The sequence below is a fragment of the Globicephala melas genome, chromosome 17 (assembly GCF_963455315.2).
Source record: "Globicephala melas chromosome 17, mGloMel1.2, whole genome shotgun sequence".
In the NCBI taxonomy this organism is placed as follows: domain Eukaryota; kingdom Metazoa; phylum Chordata; class Mammalia; order Artiodactyla; family Delphinidae; genus Globicephala; species Globicephala melas.
In genome coordinates this window covers 37,802,614-37,828,566 of record NC_083330.1, presented here as the reverse complement: position 1 = coordinate 37,828,566, position 25,953 = coordinate 37,802,614, and the positions used below count along the sequence as shown (strand labels likewise).

At 35.6% G+C, this 25,953-nt stretch overlaps 1 protein-coding gene across 7 annotated transcripts; it reads right to left on the bottom strand.

Moving 5' to 3' along the window:
• Positions 1-531: 531 nt before the first annotated feature.
• Positions 532-25,923, bottom strand: CIBAR1 (CBY1 interacting BAR domain containing 1). 7 transcript variants are annotated; one of them, XM_060287395.2, is made up of 10 exons: positions 25,774-25,923; positions 25,023-25,257; positions 23,824-23,847; positions 22,717-22,785; positions 21,658-21,759; positions 17,458-17,562; positions 8,514-8,627; positions 3,554-3,673; positions 1,815-1,891; positions 532-1,596 (listed from the first exon to the last, which is right to left on the bottom strand). In XM_060287395.2, exons 1-9 carry the CDS (start codon positions 25,797-25,799, stop codon positions 1,844-1,846), a joined length of 843 nt encoding a protein of 280 aa, XP_060143378.1. In that variant the 5' UTR covers positions 25,800-25,923; the 3' UTR covers positions 532-1,596; positions 1,815-1,843. The 7 variants fall into 7 exon arrangements, with proteins under 7 accessions (XP_060143378.1, XP_060143379.1, XP_060143381.1 ...); XM_060287396.2 differs by lacking the exon at positions 1,815-1,891 and having other exon boundaries at positions 533-1,596; positions 3,576-3,673; XM_060287393.2 differs by lacking the exon at positions 1,815-1,891 and having other exon boundaries at positions 541-1,596.
• Between the last annotated feature and the right edge of the window lie 30 nt (positions 25,924-25,953).

The window sequence follows — 25,953 nt, the reverse complement described above, 5'->3', positions numbered from 1 at the left end:
AGCCTTGATTTTGTCTCAGCTCACAAATTGTAAAAATCTTTACTGTGTAACCCTTTAAGGAGTTTGCCAACCTATGTCTGGTCTAAAATTTAATTTTACATCGAAAGTATTTTGTATATTCCTTTTGTCCTTAGAATATTTTTTTTGAAGTAGCCAAAGCATACATTTTATATCAGAATTATTTGCTGATTGCTTTATATATCAGGCACTATTTTAACTTTATAAATAGGGCAACTGATGCTCAAGAGAAGTGAATTGCTATCATAAGCAGCAAGAGCAATACTAGATCTGTGTTTTTTTTCTCCCAGCTACAAATACCAAGATTAAATACTGAGAAAATAAAAATGCAATGATATCCTCAGTTTTTTAAGAATATCAAATTATTTAGGATTTTAAAATGTTTTGAATATTTTACTTAAAAACTAAGTAAATTTATCACTTAGGGCTATTTTCATGAAGCAGTGCTTTGTTAAGAACAGAACCATGAATAACAAAGTCAAAAAAGCTTTCTGGAAAGTTTTATTTTTCTGTTATCCTTTTGTGGTAATCCCAAATGATCATTTCCTAATTTTTATATGCCTGACTGGGATCTATGAAATAACAAGTACAATTCCCCATCCAAAGAAGAAAAGCATCAGACATACTGAAAGGCTCTGATTAAATTGTTTTATATTTTCAGGAACAAGAGTGACTGTACATTCTTTTATTGATTAGATGGTAATTTGGTAAAAGTTTTACAGAATTTTTACTGATTTATGGTTTTCCATGATGTTTTTTAGGGCAACATTCCACCAAATCATAGCTTTGCAAAAGATGTAGTGCCATATATAGCACTTTAGTATGACAGTGGCTTCGTTTTAAAACCAGAATCAAGCTGAATGTAGCTTTCTAAAGCTAAAATTTATGCTTTATGTATAGTTGTAAAACACCAATATCCTAGTGTCCTATTATTGTTAAGAGTGACTATAATACTCTCGTTGAAAAGTAAATTTATATATTGAATGATGAAACTTCAGGTTGTAGTAGAAGTGAAAAAAAAGTAAAAAAAGAAAACTTGGCTTTTTGATTAAAGCTTTATGGAACAGAATTTGTATTTCATCAGAATGACTATCTAGGACCCTTTTCTGGTATTGAAAGCATGGTGTCTTAACCTAAAGGAAGCAAGTGGAATTGTTAGATTTTTTTGTTGTTGTTGTTATCTATTTAACTAGTGTAACCTCAACTAGGTATAATGCATTAATATGAAATACTTCTGAAATACATAATCTTTTTTAAAAAATGGAACTTATACAAAAAGATCACATGCTGCTAGACAGAATGTTGAAATGACTGGTGTGTAATATTTTTTAAAACTTTATTTTTGGTCAGCATAAATTTCCTTTAATAATTTCTCCATTTCCAGTAGGATTTCATTTCATTTCAAGCCAGTATAAAGTTTTACAGTTTTAGTCATTCTGGATTCCAAGTCATTTAAGATGAAAATGGAAATGCAAAGTTTACTTAAGAAATTTAATTTTCTTCTTCTGTAACATCTAAGTCTTCATCCTCTTCATCATCTTCTATTTGTTGATCCTTTCTTAGTCGACAGGTGGATACCTGTTAAAAGTTAAAACATTTTAAATAATACTAACTAAAAAATATGTTTACATGCTTGGTATCTTTTTTTTTTTTTTTTTTTGCGGTACGCGGGCCTCTCACTGTTGAGGCCTCTCCCGTTGCAGAGCACAGGCTCCGGACGCGCAGGCTCAGCGGCCATGGCTCACGGGCCCAGCCGTTCCGCGGCATGTGGGATCTTCCCGGACCGGGGCACATACCTGTGTCCCCTGCATCGGCAGGCGGACTCTCAACCACTGCGCCACCAGGGAAGCCCTTGGTATCTTTTTAATACGCCCTGATAGAGAAGTACACGTAGAACAAATATTTCAGAAAAATGTCCATAAGTAGTAATTTTTAGTAATGAAAATTCCCTATGAATTATTGTATCTTAAGGTTTGAAAACAGATGCAAAATTTTTTCATTCATATTATTTTTTGAAGAAAAATGTGAAATTAGCCATTTGATTCCAGTTGGGTACCAGTACTTCAATAACCGACTTTCAGAGAAAAGTATAGTCTCTGTATATTATAAATGTCAAAAAATATTTTAAGTTAAACAGTTCTTAGGTCACAAAAACAGGTATCTGAATGAAACTCATTAAAGGGATGGCAAAAACACAAGGATATTTCAACTAGGCAACTGAAATATTAAACTTTAAAAATAGTGTGATTTAAATGTAACGAGTTGAGAATCTGAATTCACTACTTGGCTTTAAGTCCTGACTGTTGCCACTTGGATCATCCTGCTTCAAACTTTTCTGAGGGTGATTATACCCAGGGGACATCTGGCAATGTCTGGAGACACTGTTGATTGTCAAAACTGGGGTGTGTGTTGGTGTGTTACTGGCATCTTGTGGGTAGAGGCTAAGGATGCTGCTCAACATCTGTACAATGCACAGGACAGTACCCCTGCCTCCCTCCCCCCCCTCCAAATTATCTGGCTCAAAGTTAATAGTGCTGAGGTTGCGAAACCCTGGGATTATGTATTCTAAAGTGCTACACAGATCTTGGCTAACTTAGGTGATATTATTAGCTCTAAAAGGTCAAAACTCTGCATACTATAATACTATAGTACTATAATACTAGTACTATAATACTAGATTTATGGAATTTATGTGCAAGGCACTTAGTACTGGAATAATAAAAATATAATTTGATTAAGGGGAGAGATGCATAAATAAAAAGCAGTAAATAAATGCTTAGAGGAGAATCAAATGTAAACAGAAGGTACTGGGTCACACTTACCTGAAAGTTATATTTTGAAAATATTTTGCTAAATTTTGAATTCTGAAGGCTAGATATGAAAAAGGCCATAGCTTTCTAAATCAGGAGTTGGCAAGCTATAGCCCAGTTTGTGGCGTTTCTGTAAATAAAGTTTTATTACAACTACTGATTTGTTCATGTATTGTTTATGGCTGCTCTTGGTTGGGGCAGAGACCATATGGCCCACAAAACCTGCTATTTTCTGTGTGGCCCTTTAGAGAAAAAGGTGGTTGACCCCTCCCTGTTCTAGATACCAGGTACTTCAGGCTTTCTGGATATAGAAGAAAAGAAAATTGATTCTTTACCCTAAAGATATGTGCTTCTGGATCTATGATAATGTTCAACAAAAGCCCTTTTTAGGTATCATTTCCAGTAAGCTGTGATAGTGGGATTTAAATCCTAAATAGTTTGATTTCAGAATCTGTGCTCTTCCTGCTATACCAGAGAACAAATGTAGATCAGCATTTTCCTGTCCCTTCCACCTCTGCTCCCAAGTGTTCTGCTTCAGAGAGTAATATCTTACAGATGATAAAAGAATTAAGAGCCGAACCTAGTGCAGTCTTATGTTATTTTACATAAGAGGGTAAGAGAGGGTAAGTTATTCGAAGTCCTGTGACTTAAGGGAAACATTTTTAGTACTGAACAATTCCAAAGGCAGTAGCTCACATTCCTTTAAATTATGGTTTCTAGCTCACCTGTCCTGTTCCAGATACGCACTTAGCTGACAGTGATCTCTGAAGAGGTGACTTTGAATTTGCTCTTACGATATCTAAACGGGATGAATAATCTGGTGGATACAGAGAATTTCGGAAAACCTGTTGCAATGATAAAACATTATAAAGTGATACTAAACAATGGAAATCTAGAAAATCATGTTAAGTTCCCTTTAGTTTATCATGTTAAGTTCCCCCTTAGCTTAGAATTTTTTTAAGCAACTCCCCTCCCCACACTGGGGACAAAGTTTATTTATTGTAAATTTAAAACAAAAATCAAAAAAATAAAATAAATATTTTAAGTTGGAAAGATGTAAGCTAAAAAATTCTATTGAACCACCTAAGATGATGACGGGCCCTGAAACAATCACTTAAGAGCTTTTGCTGGTGAAACATGGAAAGTTCCTACATTCAAAGAGTATGCAAGCCAGTGGGAAGACTAAGTCACAACTTTGATTCTTTCTGTTCTGCTTATCCTCAACTCTTTATCAGTTTAAATTCACTGATGGCTTTCATAGTACATCACATAAGAGTAAATGGAGCCACTCTAATTTATGGATTCCAATCTCACTAGGATCTGGAATGCCATTGCTTGGCAGTAGTTCCAAATCTTACTGTGGTCTTAAGCTTCCCTACCTGTAGCTTTTCCACCATTTCTGTAACAAAGAAGGCAAGTCTGTCAGATGGGAATTTCTTCATATTCCCTCTTTTTTTCCTCAACTCTTCACCCTATCCTTTTCCTTTTTTTTTTTTTTTTTTTTTTTTTTTGTGGTACACGGGCCTCTCACTGTTGTGGCCTCTCCCGTTGCGGAGCACAGGCTCTGGATGCGCAGGCTCAGCGGCCATTGCTCACGGGCCCAGCCGCTCCGCAGCATGTGGGATCTTCCCGGACCAGGGCATGGACCCGCGTCCCCTGCATTGGCAGGTGAACTCTCAACCACTGCGCCACCAGGGAAGCCCCCTTTTCCTTTTTTAAAGCAAATGTCATTCTGATTCTCTCCAAGGTGCATTTTCCCTTTAGCGAAACTTCAACAAACAAAAGCTCTCTCCAGTTTTCCTCCCCCACAAACGAGATCCGTTAAAAAAAAAATTACTTCAAGGTATAACTTTACTTTTTAAAAATCTTCTCAAACATTCTACTTCATTTGTCAACAAACTACAGTTAGGCTTTCCCCTTCCACTGAAATTGGTCTTGCTGTCAGTTACCAAAGTTGTCTTTTTGTCTTCAGCTGACCTTGTCCTGAAACTTCTTTTCCATGCATGCCATCACGAAACTCTGCATGTGCTAGCTGCTCTATTTCTTCACATCCCTTTTTCTACTGCATATACCTGAAATATTTTTAAAGGGTTTCCCTTAGCCCACGTTACCTTTTTTGACAACTTTCTCTGACTAGAAAACTTTGGCTCCTGACTATTGAGAGTCTAAATGCCTTAGGTGACATTCAAGGCTTACAATCACCCACACCTACCCATTATACTTCACTTTTAGCATATATACCTATATGCAGAACATGTAATACTACTGTGACTTTGCAGTGCTGGTTCCTCAGCCTGGAATTTCAGCGCACTTACTCATCCTTCAGGAGCCAAGTCAAATGCCATCTTTTTTCTGCTCTCCCCTGTTCTCTAGTCAGTAGCTCCTATTGTTTATACCCTCAGTACAGCTTTTATCTCACTGTTTTGTAATTACATGTCTGTTTCTACAACTAGTTTTAAGTTCCTCTAGAGCAAGAAGCCTTGTTTTATCTTTGCAGTTCCTTCCAGCTTAAGACAGTAGCCTGGTAAATGAATGATGTTAACATGAACTTAATCTGGGTGTTTTGAGAAAAAACGACCCAAACTAGGGGATGTCTCTACACATTTCTTTAAACCTTAAAGAAGTGCAGGACACAAAAGGAATCAAGGGATGAAACTTAACGCAAGATGCAAGAGGTATGACTTGGTTTAAGGGCAATTCAGGCATGCTAATAATTAGGTTATTGAACAGTTTACTGAGGACCCAATTATATTTTGGTGCCAGACATGGAACCTGGCATCCTGGTATGATATCAAAACTGGACGACTCAATCCACTGGTATTTGGAAGAAATATATTTTTGTTAGAATGACATTCCTTTTTAAGCTTTTCTAGCAAAGATAAAAGTGGGAAGTGGAAGATAATTTACAACCTTTGGGGTAAAAGTCTAAACCAGTTGAATATTAGTCTCCTACTGCAAAACAACAGATTTACAGGAATATTAATTTATTGGCAATAATGCATTTTCCAATATGGTCCAAGATCTCTTCTAGGAGTGAGTCTCAAGATCTGAAATATGCTCTGAACTGAATGTACAGAGGTGATCTTTTGAAGGGGAATATGGGCCTGACAATACTTTTTATGTGAAGAACAAATCAGGTAAGATGGTTTCTGATAACTAGATTCAAATAATTAGCTGCTGCCTGAGTAAGTCAGGACTGCTATCTAAGAAGAACAGCAAATTATTTCTCTGTTCCTCTCTGCATATTTTCTCTACTTGTTTCCAAGAAACTTGTATTTAAAGGGTCCTTCCTCATCTTGGTAGCTGTTTGATGTAATTTTACTTCGACTTGTCCCACACAACTTTCCCCAGACTGCTCTCTTCTCCTTTCCACAGTTTCTGTATGGCATTGTAGTGATAGCTTAGGCCTATAGTTCATGACATCTCAGGACCTTTGTATACCTATCTGAGCTCTCTGCCTGAAAGCTGTTGCCACGTATCCTACTTATCCCTCAAACTTCTGATTAAGAAATCATTCTTTCTCTAGACTATTTAGAATCCTCCATCACATACACTTGCAGCACACTATATTTTTTCTTTATTTTTTCTTTGTATATTTTTTTCTTCTTCACATTATAAAACGTAAATAGTCACACAGTATATTTTTTAAATGTCTGAACTCCTTTTAAGTTTCTGCTTTTTTGACAACTTGGACCAATTCTTATAATGCTAAATCCTTGGCACTTAGAATGGTGTCTGGCATATAACAGGTGCTCAATAAATGTACTTTTTATGAGGTAAGCACTATAAGTATCTCCATTTTACAGATGAGGAAGCTGAAGCATGAAAAAGTTAACTTGCTCAATACTGCCCCAATAGAAAAAATGGGGAAGTTCATACTCAAAAACACATCTACCACACAGCCCTGAGATCTTGAATTTTTTTTAATGAATCCTACAACCTAGCTAGCTAGCTGATGAAGAACAGTGGTAAGAGAAGTGGTAAAGGAAGTGGTGTGACAAAAAAGATATCTAGGACCTCTGGAATGAGAAGGAAAATCTTGGGGTCCAAAGGGCTTGAAGGAACTTTTAGTGACTTTAGTGACAAGTGTATTGGGTCAAGCGTATTAGAAAAAGGAGAATGAAAATACTTGTAAAGGAAACTTAAGTCTTGTAGGAAAAGCGAGGGATCAATTTTGAACCTGCCACTCAATATAGTGTTGTTTCTTGTAGGAAATGGTTCATGTCACTCATCAAGAACGCTTCTGGCAGTATAGATAGGATAAAAACACAATGTCTATAGTCAAACTTCTGGGTTTGGTTCCCAGCTTTGTTACTTACTAGCTATGGGATCCTCTGGGAGGTTCCTTAACCTCACCATGCCTCAGTTTTCTCATCCACAGAAGTAAAGATAATACTTTTATTAAAGTTGATGGTAGCGTTAAAATAATACAATGAAAATGCATCGATCAGTAGCTGGTTCAAAGTAATCACTATATAAACATTTGCTACTTTTACAAATTACAGATAAAAGCTTGATCTATTTTTTTAAAAAAATAGGATATAAAAAGGAGTAAAAATTTAGAAACCTTAGCTTTAGTATTTGGAGGGAATAGACACTTAAGAAGCCATCTATTAACAAACAGTAATAGAAATATGATCATGTATGCTTAACTGAGGTAAAACTGAGAGCAGATTTTGGCACTGGAAAATGTATATACACATACTAAAACACGTACTTTTCTTCATTTTGGCCAAGCTATAATCTGGTTTTACTGAATTCAAGTTTCTTGGAACCAGCAGAGTAGTGGAAAGTGAAGGCCCAGGGGATCTCTTTATAGATACTTCAGTTAAAAAAAAAATGGAATCTTCAAAATTATGAAATGACAGACACTCTCAAATTCTATCACTTATTAATACAAAATTCTGGTTATATCTTGAGAGTACGTGGCCTTTTTCACTTCTACTGTAGACAGAGTATATCTCGAATATTTTATCTATTTCAGCAAAAATACTTTGCCTTTTTTTCCCCTTTTGGAAGGTAAGATTGTAGGACATTAACTCTACAGGTGAGCTGGTTGAAACCAGGCTTTGATATTTAATTGCTCTAATGTTAGCTGGCCAGTAAGATTTATTTGCATTTAACTATCAGTACAAAGCAAACCTACATTTATTTCATAGCTTACTGATTAAGTCCCACAAAACTAGTTAGAAGCCAGATTCTGCTATTTACTAGCTAAGTGGCCAAGGGCAAGTTAAGTTACTTAAAACCTCTACACCTGTTTCTTTATTTGTAAAACGAGAATGATAACAGTACCTACATCAAAGGAGTGAGTGAGAAAATGCCTGTAAAGCTTTGGGTGTTGTGACATAAACACTCAAATGTTAGCTCAAATCAATAAATGCTATTTTTAGCACATGTAAGTGACATATCACTAGTCAAAATGATACATTATTTCATGTAATGGCTTTATTTCTATGTTTTACTAGATATTAATCCTTGGAACTCTACCATGGTTAATTTGAACAGTTAAAAAATAAATAGAAATAAATAGAAAGTCATACAGGTTCAGCTATTTGGAACTGCATACAATAACATCTAAACCATGTAGTGTTCTAATTTAAGATATTTTTACCCAAACTAATGCTTTCTTTTAAACATTTCCATATCAATAGAAGAACTGAGCTTAGATGGACGTAGTCTTACCTCTAAATCTTCTTCTTCATCAATCTTTTGTATATTTTGGTAGGCAGCAGTGTAGACCTCTAAAGCTTTGCCATGAAATAACATTTCGATAGTGATAAATTCTGAAAATATAGTCTAAAAACACAAGGATTTGAATTTAAACAATCATATAAACTGCTTCATGAATTTAGTAAATTTATTCCTTACTATATAGTCTTGGCATTTTATGAGATACAGAGGTGTCTGTTTTTCCACAGGGCAGATGAAGTACAAAAGATAACTGGAATAAAAATAGTTGCAAAGCCCTTCTGCAGCAAAACTTTCAAATTACACAAAATATTTCCTATCTTATTATTTACTTCCCTTTTTTAGTCAGTTCTTCTATTAGATATTTATGATTTTAAAAAAGATTTGACTAAAATGTATGTCATTATGTACTCTGTTGCTCAGTGCCTGTAAGTATTAGCTAAAGCAGTTTAGTACTGAAGCTGTTTTTTGTTAGCAACTCCAACTGATGTTTAAAAGAATGTTTTTTAGGCAAGAATTCTATCCCATCATATTTATATGATACTTGTATTCTCTAACCACAAAGGGATTACTTGGTAATAATGATATTCCTACTACTGATAATAGCACTGTACATTTGCATAGAGCTTTCCAGTTTACAAATATATGACTTGTCCAGTGTTGCTCACAGCTATAATGTTAAGACTTAGATCTGACTCTTCAAAGTTATAGCTCTTACTCTTACTCATTGTACTGTGCTGTTCTCGCTGGAATCAATCATTTCCTTTAAAAATAAACTACAGGTAAACTCTATGAGCATGATGATGACAACTTACAGTAGGGAAGGTCATGAGCAAAGAGAAATGAATAAAGATGTGCATGTTGATCTAAGCAGAGGTGAGATAATCGGTGGGTAGGGAAAGTATACAAGCCAGACAAGTTTTCAATAAAATAGGATCTATCCTTTTGTTATCTTATCCCTTATCAAAATAAAAAATCAGAGCATTAATGTAAAGAGAAGTGGGCAGAATAAGAATAGGATAGAAAATACTCAAGCATTGTCCTTTCAGGGGCAATATAGATGAGATGGGTTAGGCTAGAAGGCAATAGTCAAATACTCATTTTCCTTCATTTCTGTTCTCCTGTGTTAACCACCCAGATAGGAGTGGTCCTGCACCTTGCAAAGTAGCCATACAGATATCCCTTAGTGTCCTGTGATTTTTTTTTCCCCCTCTCCATCTCCATTCTTAAGGATTAGAAAAATATTTAAGGGAGAACTAACAGGCTTCTGATTGCTACTCAGTGGAAATAGATCTGTAGTTGAAAGTAACCCTTCTGAGCTGCCAAGCACATATGTAGGGCTAAATACAAAGATTGGGCTCTGGGATAAATGACTTATAACTATAACTGACAATGACCTTTACTGTCACTTCATATAGGTCACAAAGTGCTCTGGTATACTGGACTGGCAACTGACTAATAAACAGCATTATGCCAAGGTGCAACTTTGGATTCCACACCAAGAATCTCCAGATAGGAATACCTTAGAGGTAGAATGGCTTTTGACTAGGGCTGGTACTTCTCTTGTCAGTCTTCCTAAGATAGTTGACTAGCTAGAAAGTAAGGGGTTAAGCTTAAATCGCTCAAGTAAATTGGGTATTACTCCTATTTTTAAATAGTTCTACAAATGAACATTCTAAATCTTTAAGAGACTGGCACACTATTTAATAACTAATGAAATCCAAACATTTACAGCCTTATTACACCTAAATCTGTAGGTTTAGGCTTAATTCAAGTCTATTCCACTGTGGTAACTGAGGAATATGGAAAAAATTCAAAATAATTTAAAATATTTTTTGAATATTTGAATATAGTTATTAAATCCCTGATGCCAAAATCTCTGAATGTGATGTCATCTCTGAACTAACAATTTCTTAATAATAGCATTTTATAGGAGTTATATTCCCCTTAGCTCATAAGTAAGCCCTGAAAATATGTTGATATGTCTGTCACTGAAGAATGATACATTATTTTGGTTTATCCATATCCTCTGATAAAAGAATCTATTACACTCTCATTTGAAAAGACAGAGCTCAACATTGAGTCTGTTAGTATTTTGCAGTCTCAAAATTTAATTTCACTTAGTGATAGAAAACATTTTAAGAAGTAGCTTTAATTAGTAAATGGCTATTATTTACTACTTGGAACAATGAGTGAAAAATCACTCAAGTTTTGTGATACTTTGGTTTAATCCTTTATGGTTTGACCTTTTACTTCTTGACAGAACATATACTATATATCTATTTAAGGTGGGAATGGCCCTGTTAACTCTTCTGTCAAAAACAGTGATGGAGAATCAGTGGCATTGCTAAGGCAGTATTCCAGACTTGGAATTTTTGACCCAAGAACCATGAAGCCTTAAGATTATCAGAGAGGACAGTTATATCCCTGAGTATAGTAAGGAGGAAAAACTACCAGTTATACTTTTTCTTTCTAGCTATTGATAGAATTTCATGAAACATGGGAAAATGGGCAGAAAGGAGGAGGATAATAGCAAGGAAGAATCAGATGACAACTGGTATAAGAAAGAACATAAAAACACTGTGTGTTAAAAATAAAATAATTTCAGTGAGTCACCAGAAAGGTGGTGGAACTTTGAAAGATCCATTCATATTTAGAAAAAATTTTCCTCAAATAAACATAGCTTTCAATGATCTCATGTAATCTGCTAATCTGGAATGGGTCAGTATGGTCAGGGACAGAGGCATTCACACATTACTTTTTTTTCCTCATTTTCAATTTTATTTTGTGTGACTAGAAGGCCATTTGGGTACGTACTTAATTTTTATTGGTGGGGGTGGTGGGGGAGCTAATATGAAATTCTCTACCCATTGGCAAGTATTCTGCAAAGCAGGTAGCCTAGTAGTTTAAAATAGGGGCTCTGGATTAAGATAAACCTGGGTTCAAATCAAGACGGAAACAAATCAGCTGTGTAATATTAAACACTTTGTTCTTTTCTCCTTAATTTCAACATCTTAGGTTTTGCCTTAAGGATTAAATGTAATCCAGGAAAAGGTACAGTATGGTAACTGGCTTAGAGTAAGTGCTCAGCACAAGTGTGCTGTTTTTATTGTCCAAGGAGTAAACCAGCTAAATTAGAAAATGTTCCTTATCATAACATTAAAGCCTCCATCTGGTTTAATTAGAAAGCAGGATATTTAACAAAAAAGTCATAAAAGGTCTTGTTAATAATTTTGGCAAATGGGAAATGACAGCTCTCCGGAGTAGAGGCTATTTAATAAATGATGTCAGGAGAATTTTCTATCCATTTGAGAATAATAAAGTTAGACATCTACCTCATACCATAGGCAAAATACAACTGCATAAAATAAAATATTTAAAATATTAAAAAATCATACAAATACTAGAAAATATGAGCAAATAATTATATAATCTTGGGGATGAAAACTCCTTTCTAAGCATGACACCAAGGCAGAAATCAAAAAGGAGAAGATCAATAGATCTGGCAGCAAAAATAAGACTTTAAGGTGGTAAAAACATACCATAAGCAACAAAATGGGAAAATATATTTGCAACAGATCTTCTCTTTAATATAATGGGTTAATATTCTCAATATAAAGAATTTTTACAAATTAATAAGAAAAATGCCAACACTCAATAAAAATATAGGCTAAGGTCAAATGTGAGTAATTTACTAAAGAAAAATGTGTCATTAAATATATGAAAAAATACTCTGCCTCAACAGTAGTAACTGTAGCAAATTAAGATGATACTGATTTTTCACCTATTAGATTATTTTATTATTAAAAATACTACTACTCGTCATTGTTACATTGGTGTGCTCATGTAAGGTTCTGCAGAAATGTTAACTAGTTAAAGCTTTGTGGACAGAAGTTAAAAACAGCTATCCAAATTGAAAGTGTGTATGCTCTTTTGAATGAGAATGCCACTTCTAGTAATTTATCCCAAGAGAATAACTGGACCAGAAAAAAGGCTGATGTTTAATGATGCAATGAGATCTGTAATTGCAAAAATAATCTAGATGTCCATCAATGAGGGCTGTTTAAATAAACTGATATATCCATATAGCAAAATACCATATGATGGTGCCATTATGGACAATATGGATCTTTGTTTCCTCAGCACAAATATATCCATGATACATTAAATTTTAAAAAGATGCTACATATAGTGTGGCCCCATTTAAATAAAACTGTATAGTGGTAATAATATTACCTTTCTCATAGGACACTGTGAGGAGGAAATGAGTTAATCCATATAAAATGCTTAGAATGTGTGACATAGTTAATGTCTAAGAAATATTTGTTGTTATTATTCTTATTAGTATATTTCTTGAGTATATTTCATAGAAAGAAAGTCTGGAAGGATATAAACTGAAACGGCTTATTTCTGAGCAGTGGAATTATTACATTTTTCTCAATTTTATGAAAAAAAGTCATGGTGATTTCATATTTATTTATAAGAAAAATAAAGTTACTAAAAATTAAGTTTTGAAGCTATTTCTTGCTCACGTCAGCGACTTTACCAGTACTGAATTCCTGTCCCTATCTGTTCCAGGAGTGACCCCTGGTCAAGATCGTTTTCATAGGTCAGAAATTCCCTTGACACCATATAACTGATGACTTTTTCCATTACATGGGAAACAAATAGGATTGTGACTTTTCTTCCACATTCTATACAACTAAGTTCATACCAGCTTTTCCCAGAAAGACAGATCCTTTGCAAGGTTCCTATCAAAAGTCTTTTCCTAAAAATTGTGCTACCTTACTAATTAACACTGCTGCTAAAATTCAGATGGACTTGTCAATTAAACCCCACCTCAAACACAGTTAATACAGTTATGAGCAGTGCTCACTACTGCCAATCATTTCTACCCCCAGGGAGGTTAAAGAAAGACCCAGAAGCTCTGCCTCCATCTGAAGCAGTAGCCTGATAACAGGTACAATAAGAATGTTCTTTAAAAAAAAAAATGTTTTGTGTCTGATTCTCCCAAAACATGAGCGGGATCAACAGTTTTGACTTTTCCAAGAATTTATCTCACAAACAGAGGTGTTTGTCAGACATGGTAAAATCAACATGGCAATATCTGAATATTGTTTTTGTTAGAAATAAGGGAGTGGTAAAGTAACCCTTCTGATTGATTTTCGAGGCTTTTGGGTACAGGATCTGTGCATCCCTCTTTATCATAAAACATCTCAAATGAGGCCTAACTTGGAAAAGGAACAATTTGACAGTAAGGAGGAAAGACATACAGAACAGAGATTCATAACCTTAACAGACTCTGGTATTAATCTCTGGAACTCATATTTCTGGGAGTTTGCTAGAGTCATGGGGGCCTGTATTAAAAGTGTACACTTTCACAGATGACATGATCTTGTACGTAGAAAATCTTGAGGAATCTGCAAAAAACTATCAGACCTAATAAATGAGTTTTGCAAGGTTGCAAGATATAAGATCAATGCACAAAAATCAACGGTATTTCTGTGCACTTGCAATGAACTGAAATGAAATCAAGTAAACAAAATTCCATTTACAGTAGCATCAATAATCATAAAATACTTTGGAAAAAGTTAAAGAAAAGCACAAAACCTACACTTTGAAACTTATAAACATTGTTAAAAGAAATTAAGGATGATTCAAATAAATGGAAAACCAGCCCACGTTCATGGATTGGAAGAATTAATCTTAAGATGGCAGTACTCCTCAAATTGACCTACAGATTTGATGCAATCCCTGTCAGCATCCCAGCTGACTTGTAGAAACTGACAAGCTGATTCAAAAAGTCATACCGAATTACAACAGATCCAGAATAGCGAAAACAATCTTAAAAAGGAACAAAATAGAACTCACACACCCTGATTTTAAAAGTTACTACAAAGCACTGTTAATTAATCAGGACAGTGTGCTACTGGCGTAAGGATAGACATAGATCAATAAGAATGGGAGTTCAGAAACAAAACCACATCAACTGATTTTCAACAAGAGTGCCTAGACTTCAATGAGAAAAGAACAGTCTCTTCAATAAATGGTGCTGGAACAACTGGATAGTCAGTCACATGCAAAAGAATGGGGTTTAACACCTTCAGTTCACATGATACACAAAAATTGCATAAAAGACTTAACAATGAAAACTATAAACGTGTTAGAAGAAAACAGGGATAAATCTTTATAATCTCAGATTTGGCAATGGATCCTTAGATATGACACTAAAAGCACAATCAACAAAAGAAAAAGATAAACTGGACTTCATCAAAATTAAAAAGCTTTGTGCTTCAAGGGACACCATCAAGATAGTGAAAAGAACTCACAGAATGGAAGAAAATAACTGCAAAACATATCTGATAAGGGATCTGTATCCAGAATATATAAAGAACTCTTAAAATGCAATAAAAAGAGATAACCCAATTAAAAGATCTGAATAGACACTTTTTTCAAAAAAGATACACAAATGGCCATAAGCATCAGCAGGAAAATGCAAATCAAAACCACAATAAGGTACCACTCTACACCCACTAGGACGGCTATAATGAAAAAGTCTGATGAACAACAAGTATTGGTGAGGATGCAGAGAAATTGGAACCCTCATATACTACTGGTGGGAAAATACAATGGCACAGCCACTTTGGAAAACAGTCCGGCAGTTTCTCACATAATTAAAGACAGAGTTACCATATGAACCAGCCATTCAACAGGTTATATGGTTGAACTGAACTGAAATGTCCAAGAGAAATGAAAATATGTCTATACAAAAACTTGTCCATGAATGTTTATATCATTAATCATAATAGCCAAAAGGTAGAAACAATCCGAAAGTCCATCAACTGATGAAAAGATAAACATAATGTGCTTAATATCCATACAATGGAATATTATTCCACCATAAAAAGGAATGAGATACTGATACATACTACACTATGGCTAAACCCTGAAAGCATGCTAAGTGAAAGAAGCCAGTTACGAAAGCCATGTATTTTATGATTCCATTCATATGAAATGTATGTTCAGAATAGCCAAATCCAAAGAGACATGAGATTAGTGATGGTTGCTTAGGCTGGGGGTGAGGGCTGGGGGAGCAGGAAGGTAAAAGTTAAAGTGTACTAGGCCTCACTTTGAGATGATAAAAATGTTCTAAAATTGAGTGATGATGGTTGTACATATCTGTACACACTAAAAACCACTGAGCTGTACATTTTAAATTGGAGAATTGTACGGTATATGAATTCTCTCTCCATTTTTAAAAAAGTAGGTTTTTTCCTGTCTTCTTTTTTTGTGACCACCACAAGACTTCCCTCTTCCAGGGTCATGATATAGCAGGCCAAGAGAGAAGCTTGGAAGCCCTTTTCTTCTCTGTGCACCATCCACTGTGCAGTCCCTTACTCCATGTCCTACTGCTTCAGGAAATCCCAGGTCGTAGGAATTGTAATTGGGAATTCTGCACTCACTGTCTCTGCCCGTTTTGTAACTGGTGATGCTCATGGGATTAAAATCACCTGTAGAGTTGGCCAGCATGCAGATGGAACACTGAAGTGAGCCTAAAGATCAGAGACGCAGATTGCCATGTGTAAAAGAGAAGTTTTTAGGCATGAAGAACAGTGGTAAAGTGAGGAATCAGGCTCCCAAGTCACTAAAGAAGCCCTTACTTAGGTGGCAATGAATCAGACATACCTCACAAGTCTCCAATCTCATTTTTCAGATTAAAGCCAATTATTTTAATCGTCCTTCCCTTCTCCCTCAATTTGAGAGAGGATGTCAGCAGTTGTAAAATGTAATGCCCTGCCCACACTCTTCTATGTCGGTAAAAGGGTTTGTCTCAGGGCAGCTCCTGAGGTGCTCTTCCTGAGTAGCAATCTACACAGCAGAGTGCAGAGTGAATGGAAAGGCTTAATTTTTTTTTTTTTTTTTTTTAATCTTCAGGACCAAAGTAGAGACGTTTGAGCCTGGCTATCAGAAAAATCAAAGTTCTGAAATCCTATGAAACTATGATAGGAAATTTAAAAAAAATAAAAGGGCAAATGAATGTTGTTTCATGGACTGGAGAGAGAAATGATTCAATTAAGTGGCAGATAATGCCTATTTTATTGATAAGAACGTAACTTTTGAAGGCAGGATATTTTCTTTGTTAATAAGTTATTAAAATGACAAAAAATACTCTTCTTTAAAAGCTGTTCCAGGAAAATTTGCAGTGAGCCAAAAGGCATCCTTAGATGACTTGTTTTAAAGGCCATAACGTGATCATAAGTAATCCTCCGAATCTTTCCAAGATGCCTATGAGAAAGTCACTGAAGACCTTCTCAAGTCCATGATCCTGAATGTCTACTGATGTGTTATAATAAGTCAATTCTTGTGACACCATACCATGGTGGATGCAAGTTTATGTGGTTAGCTACTCTTAATTATTTGATAATACGTAGGTATTAGAAACCTATAAGCTATAAAAATTAGTGATAGTGTATCATAATGGAAAGCACAGATTTTTAAAATACATAATTGGTTTATGGTTCAGACTTTTGGCTATGATACTTCAGAAAGGTTACTTTATATCTCTGCTTAATTTTTTTTTTTTTACATAATATATGATAACACCACCTCACTTTCATGGGGTTGCTGTAAAGATTAAAAGATAATTTATGTAAAGTGCCTGGAGCCGTACCTGATACATAAAAACATAATAAATGTCATTTTTCTGTGATTAACACTATTTGTAATAACATTTGAATATCTGGCCTTTGGTTGGGAATGGAGCCCCTTTAAATACCATTGTTTCCATAAGAAAATAATATTAGATATGTTTCTGTTTACATCTTTTTCACACAGACTATTTATGGACTAAAAAAATCAGTACTTTAAATTTGTCATAAATTTAAATAAAAAATAAGGTTAGAAAACATATTTTGAACCTTAACAGTTACTTTGTTACCTTTATATCCTTTATTTTCTGCTTTTCAAAGCTGTCAATAGTCTCCTCCAGATGGCGACTTGTTCGAGCAGCATCCATTGTGGCCCTTTGTAATTCAGTTTCTGCCTACAAAAGTGTCCCCGCCAAAGTACAGGAAAAACTCACGTCAGAATCCATTCGACTCAGTCTTTTTGTAAACGCTACCACTATGGTACTGGCTTTTTGCCATAACAGCGTCAATCATTCAAAGTATATTTTACCACATAAAGTAAAACGATCTATACGATAAGCACATGCAGAGTAAAGAACTTTAAATCTTTCAGGTGACATGATTCATGATCTCAAACAAAAGAAAACAAAAATTCCTTCCCTTTCTGCATACAAAATCATTTTATTTCTATATCACCCTTGGATGATTTACTGTAAAACAATTTTCTATATTTTCTACTGCTTTCACATATTTCACTGTCTCTGCCATTTATCATACTCTCCTTTTCTCCTCACTATCTCTCTCCCCTTTAACCCTTTCTCCCCCCAAATACGTAAGTATTTTCAATCTTCTAGTTCTCCAAATGCATGAAATGTTTCTACTTCTGTAATATCCTAATCAGGTAGAGTAGGATATACACTACAAATATTTATTTCAGCATGGATTTTCTATTTGTATATTCTTCTTATAAGCTAACAATATTACACTATTACTTAGTTAATGCTTATTACAAAAAATATATACCAGCAACTAATAAATTAGATGGAAAATCTAATACTTTCCTTCAAAGTACTCATACTATCTAGATCCATGTTGTACAATCAATACGGTGGCCACTAGCAACATGTAGCTATTTACATTTAAATTAATTAAAATCAAATGTAAATTAAAAAACTGGTTTCTCTAGTTGCCATTTCAAGAGCTCAATAGCCATACATATAGCTAGTGGCTACAGTGCTGTAAAGTGCAGAACATTTCCAATCTAATCATGTATTTCTCTTTAAAAAAATCATCTCTTCCTTTAAGGACAACAGTTTGCCTCAAAATATTTAAAATTTTTTGTTAAACAATAACATATTTTTAAAAACATGGCCCAATTTTCTGATTAAACTCTTTCTAATAATGTTGTTTCCTATGTTAGTATTATGTTTACTCAAAAGTATCACATATCATCATTTTAATATTTACTCCATAGGAAAAATTTGCAGTTGTGAATCAAAGTTTTGTGAAACATAATATTATGACATTTAAGCCTTTGCTTTCTTTTTCAAGAAAATGTATAAATTGAAATAAGTAAAAAGGTTTACTATAGGGGTCCATCTCTTCACACATCACTTTATTACCCACCTGTGACTGAAATTTTTCATAAAGGAAAAAAATACATTTCAAATAGAACAATTTCTTCCAATAAATTAAAATCATATGCTATTATAGAATTATATCTTCTTGCAATTAGATTATACATTAATCATAACTTTATATTGATTATATACTTACAACTAGGTTAATTCAGATATACAATTTCAAGAAACTAAGCATTTAAAACTTATTTATATATATCTCTGTGTGTGTATATTTGCTATATAGGGTATAAAGTTTTCTTTAAATCCATGCAAACTTTTATGCTTTTAATCATAACCAGTAATCAAAAACAATTCTCTTTATTACTGATTTTCAGATTTTTAAAAATATAACTATCACAGGATTTATTACGAAAAAATTTCTAACAGTTATGATGCATGTTAACCTTTTACTAATGAGAATATTCAAGCAGACTATTTTTCTAATACTGTTCAGTACATGTGACTTGTGAAATTCTTTACCGTGACTACTTACTTTTGACTTAACGTCTTTTCCCTCCCCGTTTATTGACAGTTTCATTTTAAAATCTGGAAGGGTAGGTAGAGTTGGCTAAATTAGCAAAGAGCAGGGAAGCAGAAGCCACCTTCCACCACACTCCAGCAACCATGATTCATTTCCTAGTCTCAAATCCTTTTACTCAGGCATAGCCACGTGCCCAAATTCGCACAGCTATTTTTAGCAAAGTGGATACAGATTTCTGTTTCTTCCTTTTGTTGAAAATTCTTCAAAATCCTATAACATACCAATTTGGGTAGGGGATACTTTTGATTAAAATACTGTGATACTTTATGAATAAGGATATCAGTATATTTAATGAAATTAGTCATGAGTGCAAAATGGCTTATAAAAGAGTGAGCCAGATTGGTGTTTTTCTGTTGCAAGAAGCTTTTTCAGAAGCCACCAGGGGCCTTAGGGGGCCCAGGCAGAACACTGGGATTCTTCTTTACCCCATCCTCTTATACCAGAACTACTCTTTTATTTTATATACTGAACTTTAGTGTACTTCTTTTGAAGATCAGATGAATTTTAAGGGTCTATCCTGGTAAATATTCTATGATGCTATGATAGAATATCTGTGTATTTATAGTGGATGCATTTACATGTAGACTGTCCTTTATTTTCTGGTTTCAGGTTGTCAAAATCCACTGGAGTCCTATACCTTTCCCACTGAGTGTGGCAATTCATCTACAGCCATAATCTATTCAGTTGCTGCTTTATCTCCCCCTGTGTGAACTCCTGACCTGCTCTGTCTATGGTATAAGACAGCCTCCTCCACAGCAGTGTTTACAGCAAAGTACCAAAGTCAGAGGCGTCTGTCTTAGGAAGACATTTATTTCCACATCGAGTGTCCACAGCAATACCCCTGAATCAATCTTAACCACCTCCTCAAGATTCCAGATGTGACATTTTTTCTGCCCTTATGTACTCTCCCCTCCTCCGAACAAAGCAGCAAAATTTTGACCTCTGGCTTGATTCTTAAAAACTGGTGATATTCCCTAGTCTCTGCCTTAGTCCATAGTTGTCAGTCAGATTTTCCAGCATACTGTAGTTTGTCTGACTTGCTTGAAACCCAGACTCTATAATCTCCAGTTTGTAGATCCCAGACATGTGGCTGCCCATTTTTATTACAAGGTTGGGCGTATGTATCTTTGGTCCAAAGGAAGGAGGACCAGGCTGTTGGTGCAGTCCAAAATCACTAATCAAGGGATTCCCCTCAGAAATGGAGGTGTTCTGGAACCTCAAATGTCCCCAAAGAGTCAATCCTCATGTGGTTTCTGGCAAAGGTGGGCTGTAAAAAACCTTAAGGAAGTAGGGAGGAGACACAAGGAATGGGAAAAAGAGGCAGCGGGATAAGTTAGTACTTTATATACAACTGCACCTATCCCAGTTGCTGGCAATTAGCCAGATGCTATTTTCTTTATTTAGTTAATTTATTTATCTAACTATTTATTTATTTATTTATGGCTGCATTGGGTCTTCGTTGCTGCATGTGGGCTTTCTCTAGTTACGGTGAGCAGGGGCTACTCTTCCTTGTGGTGCACCAGCTTCTCATTGCAGTGGCTTCTCTTGTTGCAGAACATGGGCTCTAGGTGCGCGGGCTTCAGTAGTTGTGGCTCATGGGCTCTATAGCGCAGGCTCAGTAGTTGTGGTGCACGGGCTTAGTTGCTCCGCAGCATGTGGGATCTTCCCTCACCAGGGATCGAACCCGTGTCCCATGCACTGGCAGGTGGATTCTTAACCACTGCACCACCAGGGAAGTCCCTGTTTAGTTTTGAACAAGGCACATTCTAGTTTAACAAATAATCATTCTGAACAGAAGAACCTTGTTACAGTAGACACTCCTATTTAGATCTGTGTCCAGCTGTGGACCTCAATTATACTCTTGAATCTCCTGAGGGTCTTTGGCTGGAAGTCATAATTGTGGTTTCACATAGCTGTTGTTTTTTAAGATGAAGGGAATTTTACCAGGAAAAAAATTATTGTTCCTTCCTTTTCTCAAATGCAGGCCTGAGAAGGCATTGATATATTAAGATTAATGATAGATCTTTAAGTTTATAATTAATATTTAGTCATCATTTATGTAAAAAATCTTAGAATTTTGTATTCTTCATAAAAACATCTACACTTATGAGTGTTTTATATTTTGAATATCTTGTGGAAAACAACATAAGACTGAATTAAGTTGTGTATTCTCTTTAAAATTAGCTAATTTCCATAGTGAGAATTTGTAAATGCATGTGTTTCTTTTCAAACTTTACATTCATATTCTTTGCACATTTAAAGTAGAAATGCATAATTTCCATATATATTTACTTCTGTACTGCATACCTTACAAAATATCTTTTTAAAGACCCAAATTCAAAGGATACAATAACATGTCGATCAGATGGGTTTCTCTGACGTGTTCTTTCTAACTGAGTTAACTGTTTAGCTTCTCGATTCCTTGCTGTTAATGTTGCTTTGAGGTCATCCTGCAAACAGGCATTTTTTTTTTTGTTAATAAAAATCTCTTATTTAAGTAGTAAAATATACACTTCTCTGTTTTAAGAAGGGAAGAACACTCCCTATTTGATCCAGGCATCACTACCACAGGAATTATTACTATTGCATAATCAGTGTGTGTCTTTTTGTGTGAGACTGTGTGCATGTGTGTAGTTTAATATCCTCTCAAATAATGACACAATTTCAATGCAAAACTATATATATATTTATATATATGTATATACACACACATAAAATTTTGATTGTGGTGGTAGTTACAGATGTATACACACTTATTAAAACTCAGTGTACATTTAAAACAAGAGCATTTTACTGCATGTAAATTATACCTCAATAAAGTTGATTTAAAAAATAGAACTTTGGGAATGTAATGTATACCCTGGTGACTAGAATTAATAATACTGTACTGCATTTTGAAAGTTGCTAGGAGACTAGATCTTAAAAGTTCTCATCACAAGAAAAAAAAATTTGTAACTATGTATCATGACAGATGTTAACTAAACTTACTGTGGCCATTTCATATTATACACAAACATCAAATCGTTATGTTGTACACTTGAAACTAATATATGTCAATTATACCTCAAAAAAATTTAAAAAAAACTCTGTCACATTCATTTTTAGTTTACATGTTATCGCCTGCTTTAAAACAAAAATATAAACAAATTCATTTAGTAAAATAATTTCTGTCCACATGTTCTTCATGAATATAAATATTAAATATTTTAAAGTTTCCATAATAAACAAAACTGCTACAGTAGTATATAAAAATACTTCCTTATTCTCAAAGTTCTAAGAATGCTTCAGAGTGTGTAAAAAGAATGACTAAACACTACTCTGTACCTTTTATTAAAAGGACAGTTATTGGAAACCTCATATGTTTTGCCAGAATACCTAATAATAGTAGAAAAAATGAATTTACTTACTCGTTTCATTTTTACAATGGTTCCATAAGCTTTCAAAGGTTCAACTACTTTGGCTTCAAGTCTTTCAACCTATTGAAAATTATTATAAAATATAACTGAAAAGAAACATAGACATATCAAAATTTAAATTCTGAAATAAAACGTGTGCTGTCAAACCTGAACATAATTACTACACCGATTAATATTTGAAATTTTTAAAATTAAAATGTCAGTTACCTTTATAAATAAAAGAATAACCACCAGAAATTGATAAGACTCAGAACCTAAACTCAAATACATTAAAAACTGTTAAGCTGTGCAGTAGCAATAAAAGCTTTTGGTAAGTTTTAAGACACCTCAAGTTTTATTGCAGCTACCACTTTCAGTGTGTTTAATACTTGGATGGATACTTTACATACATTATATCCGAAATGTAAAAGCCCAACCTTCCAGATAAGAAAATCAAAGCTGAAAAATATAGCATATTGGCAACATTTAAAACAACACAATCCCCAAAAGCAAAAAAGCCTACAGACCACTTAGAGAACAAGATAGTGTTTCTGAGCTGTTATACTGTATGGTGGATCTCTCTTTTATTTAAAATTAAACAGTTTTTCTTAAACATTACAATATTTATCAGATTTTGAGTAATTTCTCCTTTTACTAATAGCACTAGTGGAAGGCACTAAAGAAACAGATTTTTTTTTAAGGCAAGTATATAACTATAGCATAAGAAAAATAACTCCTGGACATTAAAATTTTCTTTTTCAGGATAGCTAATACAAGATGACATGTATTTAATTGTTTAAAATGAACATGTATTACTTTTGTAGCAGGAAAAAGGCTTTTCTTTTGATGATACAGGTTTATATAATCAGTGAGTGTATATCACTTCATATTCATTTTTGTTTAGTTTCTATAAACAGAATGTATATGAATGTTTCACTTAAAAAATTTTAGGAAAATGGAGAAGATCAAGTTCTCATTGAGCATTTAAATATTAGGAATCCTAAAATCAAATCCATGAATACTCAGGATTATTTATTCCATTTCAAATAATCCATACACTGATTATTCAGTGTAAAGATTAGCCAAGTCTTTTTTTCTGTTCTCCTTTTTGTAGCCTACCTTTTGTTCATTGTTCTTTAGCACCTCCACCATTTGGTAAGCAAGTGAAATAAAAAAAACAAATGTAAATCAATTCAGTTTGCTATTTGGTAAATAGCATAAAGGTTGTCTAGAAAGGGGCACTGAAATTATTGGCTAACGTAGGGTTCTAGTATTATCTGTGAGTATAAACTACTTTTGAAACATTAAGTTCCCAGTTACACATAACTGAGAGTTGCTTATTACAGAATAAATATCATATGACAAGAACGAAACATTTTCCCCCAAAGTAGCCCCAAAAGTAATTACTACTCAAATTTCTGTATGATTAGCAGTTATAGGTTCAAAGATCATTATCTTCTTTTTGATTCTGAGGTTTTTTTGATAATTGAAATTTCTGTTTTAGGCTTTTAAAAAGGAAGAAAAGCACTGATGAGAAAAGTACGAAAGAAGCAATGCAGCTCTAATTGGGCAACTTCTGACAAGTTAAAAGTTAAAGTGAAAATTTCTGACCTGTATCTTGAATCCTGAAGTAAATATAAGTGAAAGTACTGATGAGGTATTAAAGTAAATGGGCTTTAACAATTTAAACAATTACAACACCACCTTCTTCCCTCCCCCCACCTCAAAGCAAAAAAACCCAAACAAACCCACAAAAAAAACAAAAAACTCCACAAAATTTCACTACCGGTTTGTATGCATAATACCATGGTGACTAGAATTAATAATACTGTACTCCCCCTCCGCCCCCCCCACCGCCTTTCAATGAAACATTGGTCAACTTTCCAGAGCATGGAAGCAGCAACAAAAATCTTTTGTTCATTTACTACTTATTCACTCACATTACCACTTCCAACATCTTCCATCTCCATATATACTTTAAAATATACCTACCTGCACACAAGACACAAATCATGCTCCTTTTCTTGTCCTGGGGTACTATGTTTACTACGCCCTGCAAATAGCCACCCCATGGCCAAAAGTTGGCAAGTAATTTGGGGAAATTCAGTACTTCAAGACACCCTAGAGTTTAGTTTGAAAACGGTAAAATCACAGGAAGCGTCCCTTTAATAGACTTACACAATGTTACCGACATGAAAAGGTACGTTTATCAAGAGTGTGTTCGCCACTGCAGTTAGGTAGATTACAAGTCTTCAGAGCTCCTCCGTCCACTATGTCAGGGCTCATTCATAACATCACGGTGTGACTTCACTCCATACCTCTGCTTGTCGATAATCCTGAAGTTTGGCAAACTCATCAGCAAAGGTTTTCAGGCCCTGCTTTAACTTCGGGGTCTCTGTAGAGGCATACACGTTGATTTCATTCACCAGGAGGTCTGCTTTGTCTCGCAGTCTGGCAGTTTTCCGCACATAAGCAGCAAAGATTTGGCACAGCTCTCCAAAGTGCTTCTCCACGTTTGTGACAGCATCTTGCAGTTGTCTGGTTTGAGCATCCCTAGAGAAAAAGGTGACACAAAAAGCAAATCATTCTCATTTGAGATGAGATGGCTTCATCTTCACGTTAATTTGATTATCCCAACATTCCCGGGGTATTCTGCAGCTTCGACGGCGCAAACCTTCAAAGATCCCACCATCTCCCAAGGCCGATCCTCCTCTAGGTCCCCATTCGGGGCCTGGCCTCCACATCCCACAGTGCAGGCGCACGAAGAGGCCTGGCTCCGGCCGGCGGCGCCACTGCGGGGTGGCGGCTCCCGGGGCAGCTCCGCGCCATGCTGCCCGGGCGCCCGGCTGCCACCCGGCGTCTGCACCGCCCGCGGCAGTGCGGGGGCCGGCGCCTGGGGAGCGTGAGGGCCGGCCACCGGGGAGGTAGGCCCCAGAGCGCGGCGGCTACTGTCCAGCCCCCGGCCCCGCGCCGGAGCTCGGCGCGGAGGCCCACGGAGGAAGGCTCCACTCCCCCACCCGAGCCCTCGCGTGTGGCGGCCCTGGGCAGCTGCGGCCCCGGGGCTGTTACCGGTTTTCCAAGCTGCGCCTCAACATCTTCCCTCGCGCACGGTCGGAGACCCGGGGCTGCGGCCCAAAGACAGGGGTTCCGAAACGCCCGGGCGTGCGCGGGGTCGCGAGAGCCCGAGAGCCCGCCCCACGCGCCGCCGCGGCGGCCCCGGCGTTTCCACGGCAACGCGGCGCGCGCCCG